This window comes from Mus caroli, chromosome 13 (assembly GCF_900094665.2).
Source record: "Mus caroli chromosome 13, CAROLI_EIJ_v1.1, whole genome shotgun sequence".
Lineage (NCBI taxonomy): Eukaryota > Metazoa > Chordata > Mammalia > Rodentia > Muridae > Mus > Mus caroli.
This window is the reverse complement of record NC_034582.1, coordinates 87,343,762-87,348,807: the sequence shown is the minus strand read 5'-3', so window position 1 is coordinate 87,348,807 and position 5,046 is coordinate 87,343,762. Positions and strand designations below refer to the sequence as shown.

At 45.6% G+C, this 5,046-nt stretch overlaps 1 protein-coding gene across 2 annotated transcripts in view; it reads left to right on the top strand.

The window, feature by feature from the left end:
* LOC110307603 (S-methylmethionine--homocysteine S-methyltransferase BHMT2) overlaps positions 1–5,046 on the top strand; it is a 17,951-nt gene that overhangs the window by 7,868 nt on the left and 5,037 nt on the right. For both annotated transcript variants that reach the window (XM_021179822.2, XM_029468432.1), the window contains exons 4-7: positions 145–336; positions 2,459–2,606; positions 2,954–3,136; positions 3,953–4,181. In XM_021179822.2, the coding sequence (XP_021035481.1) occupies positions 145–336; positions 2,459–2,606; positions 2,954–3,136; positions 3,953–4,181 (752 nt within the window). The remainder of the gene's footprint in view (positions 1–144; positions 337–2,458; positions 2,607–2,953; positions 3,137–3,952; positions 4,182–5,046) is intronic.

Here is a 5,046-nt window from a genome sequence, read left to right as displayed (position 1 = left end):
ACACACACACTCACAGGAGTTACTGATAACAGGAGGCTATGCTCAGTCCTTTAATGGCAGTTGCCAGGCTTGACTTGCTCCCTTTGTGACTTGTCTTATTGTATATTTATAACAGTGGGCTCCTGTTTCTGCTCTTGCTCTCAGTGGGAAGCCGTGAATGCAGCTGCCTGTGACCTGGCCCAGGAGGTGGCTGGTGGAGGGGATGCTTTGGTGGCAGGGGGCATCTGCCAGACATCACTCTACAAGTACCACAAGGATGAAACTAGAATTAAAAACATTTTTCGACTACAGCTAGAAGTTTTTGCCAGGAAAAATGTGGACTTCTTGATTGCAGAGGTAAGACTGGGCTTAGAGGAACTGGACTGAGGCCCTCATTTCCTCTGTGAGGATGGATGGTCAGCGGTTTAGGTTACACTACGGTCCAGGCAATGCTCTGCCAGCTGCGTGATGGGTTCTCTGTGAGGCTAGGGATGGACCTGTGGCTCTCTGTGAGGTTTGCTTTCTGAGGTTTAAGTGGTTGCAGTAACTGACTTAGGGGGCAATACGGTGAGAAAAGGAAGGACAGAGGCTTAGGATATACCCTTTCCCTCAGAAGCCAGGCTGGAAAGCATGGGGAGGGGTGGAGAGGGTCGGAGAGTGAGGTCTAACAGGCAGATGGCCGCTCAGGTTCATCCGAGCTCACTAACAATGACACCGAGTAATTGCCTTCTCCATCTGGCCTTTCTCGATGTTTCTCTGCTACTCCTTGGCCTAGCACGTATGAATGGCAATTTAAAGAAAAGGACTGATATATTAAGTCAGGTTTTTGTTGTTATTGTCATTGCTGAGATTTGTACCTGAGACAAAAGAACACTTAAGAGAAGAAAAGAATCATTTGGGCTCATGGTTTTGAAGGTGGAGTCCTCATCCCGCTGGCTCACTGGTCTGTAGTCTGAAACATGATGGAGGAGGGTGTGGCAGAGTAAGGCTAGGCAACCAGGAAATGGAGGGGGCAGAACGAAGGAGCCAGAGGCAAGATGGCCTTCAAAGGGATACCTCCAGTTCCTATTTCCTCCCACAACACCCCACTTCCTACTACTGCCCAAAGATGCTGTCAAATTATGAATCTATCCCTTGTGGTCCAGTCCCTTCTCAGTGTTGGCTCCACCAGCTGAGTTCCAAGCCTTCACAACAGGAACCTATTGGAGGACATTCCGTGTCTAAGCCATAACAGCTGGTCTCTGACAGGACATGAAAGACTCTCCCTTCTCTTCCCGATTTCCCAGCACAGTTGTTCCTGCCAGGTATCAAGCCCTCGACTCAGGTCTTGGAACAACAACAACAACAACAACAACAACAACAACAAAAGCTGTCCAGCTACCCTTTTTCCATCACTCTGTGTGCTAGTACAAACCACCTTAAGACCCAGGGCTGTCTGCACCTTGCTATAGGTTCTGGGAAACTGTGTTTGTGTTTTCCAGATGGATGGGAACATAGTACCACTGGTTTCAGAGCCTGACTTGATTATCTTTCTCATTCCTCAATGGGAGTCTGTAGAATTTCTTTTAAGAACAAAGAAAGAAACCTGGTGTGGTGATACACACCTTAAATCCCAGCACTGGGGAGGTAGAGGCAAGCAGATCTCAGAGTTCAAAGCCAGCCTGGTCCACAGAGAAAGTTCCAGGAAAGCCAAGGACTATACAAAGAAACCCTGTCTAGAAAAACAAAAACAGACAGAAAAGTGAAGACACAGGGAGGTTGCTGCTGGCTCTTGTCCAGTGATTTTAGGCCACTCTTTTAATGATGGTAGCAAAGGAGGCTCCTGGGACGCATCCCTCCAGCTGACATGGGTTCAGCAGACAGACCACGGTAGCCACCATCAACAAGGACACATAGACACTCCATCTCATGCTCCTTAGTCTAACCTTCTGGGAACATCTTTCCACCTTTCCCTTTGTGCTTTAGGGACTGTCTAGGAATCCTACCCAGAAATGATATAAAAACACTGTAAAGTATAATACATGGTAAGATATGTTTCCAGAGCCAACCCCAGTTTCATAAAAGATGATCCCCAAATCAATTAAGTAAAATGTTTGTTCATAGGTGGTTCTGTAGTGCAAGGGATAGCACATTGGTTTTCTGGTGACGAAAGATTTGTTCTTTCAAATTTTTTATTTTAAATATATAGCTGTCGTTTAAAGCCAACCTTTAAAATGGTATGGGTTTTGTTTTACTAACAGTCACAGTGTCACCAAATACTGACCTGCAAATAAAACTCCGGATATTCTGATTAAAGGAATTGAGATGTTTACTCAGACAGCCACTGTTTGCATAATCTGATGGAGACACACCTCTCCAAGAGCTGTTCCACATACTATCACATACTGGTCATCTTTATAACAAGTTTTACAGCATTTGGGATTTGCCATTCAGTAGTCTACTTTAATTGAGGCCGATTTTTAAAAGTGCTATCTTCTAGTATTTTGAGCATGTGGAAGAAGCTGTATGGGCTGTCGAAGTCTTGAGAGAGGTGGGGGCACCTGTGGCTGTGACCATGTGCATCGGCCCAGAGGGGGACATGCACGACGTGACACCTGGAGAGTGTGCGGTGAAGCTGGCGCGTGCAGGTAAAGTATCCCGTGTCCAATGGCAGTTCAGTGGCTGCTTGGGGAGTGCAGAAAATTGGCTTAATATTGTCAGAGAAATAAAAGAACAAAAAGGAAAAGTCTATAGATCCTAGTGTGGCTAACCACTAAGCTGGCTTCTAAGATTGATTGATTGATGATTAATTGATTGGAAATGAAATTGAATCATTTCTAATCATTGTAGCCTACACAGGCCAGTGTTGAGTGTGTTACCACCCTGCTATCTGATGCTGGAATTACAGGCATGCGCCACAGCCAGCTTGGCTCCTAACTGTTACAAGCAAAGGAACGCACCATAAGTTGCAATGGTTCTTAATTGCCTTGTACAGGGGCGGACATCATTGGGGTCAACTGCCGGTTTGGGCCCTGGACTAGCTTGCAGACCATGAAGCTCATGAAAGAGGGCCTCAGAGATGCCAGTCTGCAGGCTCACCTTATGGTCCAGTGCTTGGGCTTCCACACACCGGACTATGGCAAGGGAGGGTTTGTGGACCTCCCAGAGTATCCCTTCGGTAAGTTGGGGTTTGTATAAAGTCCCTTACTGTGATTAAGTTGATACAATTTTACAGCATAAAGCCATGTAAGAGAAGAACTTTCAGTGTTAACCAAACAGAAGCTACTTAAAGAATGCATAGTCTTTCTGGCATTTATGTTAGTTAGTTAGTTAGTTAGTTAGTTAGTTAGTTAGTTAGATGTGGAGAGCCGTGCCGTGAGCAATCGCCATTATAAGATGGCGCTGGCTTCCGCTGTGCCTAACTAGTAAACAAGCCTTGTGCGCAAGTGCGAGAGTGAATTCACGCCCAGTCACTGCCCATCTCGGGGGTGTAGTAATGAGGTGATGAGCGAGCAACAAATCAGGTGCTGACACGCCACGCCGAGGGCTATATAAGCAGCACCATTTTCCGGGTTCTGGGTCTTCCCTCCNGAAGAAGCAATAAAGCTTGCTGCAGAAGAATCCGGTTGTCCGAGTGTGTTCTTGCCGGCGAGAACAATAGCAAGATGGACAGTTAGTTTGTTGTTTGTTTGTTTGTTTGTTTGTTTGTTAAACTGGGATGGGCGTGTGGAGGTGAGATGGAGGAAAAACCCACAGGAGTGTTAGGTCGCTGGTCACATCACCTCCCTAGCTGGGAAACTGAATGAGAACAGGATCGAGGTTGCCTAAGGTGACCCACTTCCTCCAGCAAGCCTCTCCCTCTGAAGGTTTCATAATATTTCCCAGTATTCCATAGCTGGGGACATTGTATCCAAACATGGGAGCCCATGGAGGACATTTCACATTAAACCACAACAGAGGTGGTAACAGAGACATCACAATCATTGTATTCCAGGTCTGGAGCCAAGAGTTGCCACCAGATGGGATATTCAAAAATACGCCAGAGAGGCCTACAACCTGGGGGTCAGGTACATTGGCGGCTGCTGCGGATTTGAGCCCTACCACATCAGGGCGATTGCAGAGGAGCTGGCCCCAGAAAGGGGATTTTTGCCACCGGCTTCAGAGAAACATGGCAGCTGGGGAAGTGGTCTGGACATGCACACCAAACCCTGGATCAGAGCAAGGTAGGGCTGCGTTTAGGTTGCACTGTTAATTCCTCGCTAGCCCCTTCAATGTATTGCTGCAAACACACGTGTGTACAAGGCATGAGGACTCAAGCAGGGTCAAGGTGAAACAGAAGGAAGCAAGCAAGCTGCCCCTCTTCGTTCCCAGGAGAGCCCTGGTCTGCTCAGACCACTCTAACGAAATCCCATCAACTGGGTGTCTCATAAACTACATACACTTAGAACCAGAGAATGGAGAATAGTGACCTATGCCTTTAATCAAAGCTCTCCTGAAACACAGGCATGCAGAGTCTCAGAGAGTTCAAGCCCAGCCTGGTCTTACATAGCAAGCTCCAGACTAGCCACAGCTACAAAATGAGACCCTTTCTCAAAACAAACAAGCAACTCCAAAATTTGTTTCTGATAGAGTTCTAAAGTCCAAAACCAAGCTGCCACTTTCATAAATAGTAAGGTCAAGGCAGGCTCTCTGGAGCCTCTTGGATAAGAGTACTAATCCCATTCACTAGGGCTCCACCCTTGTGACTTAATTACTCCCGCCACACACACACCAAAAAAAACCCTAACTCTAGTGATCATATTGATTGGTTTCAAAATACATTTTTAGTAGTACAAAAATTACAAGTGCTTATGGATGCCACATGATGTTTCTATACATGTACACATTGAACACACATATACACAAGTCAGGATAAACCAACATGCAATGCAATTCTATCTCCTCCAATAATTATCATTTCTTTATGGTAAAAATATTAAAACCCCTTTCTTCTTGCTCCTTTTATATATGTGTGTGTGTATGTGTGTGTGTGTGTGTGTGTATATATATATATATATATATATATATATATATATATATATATATATA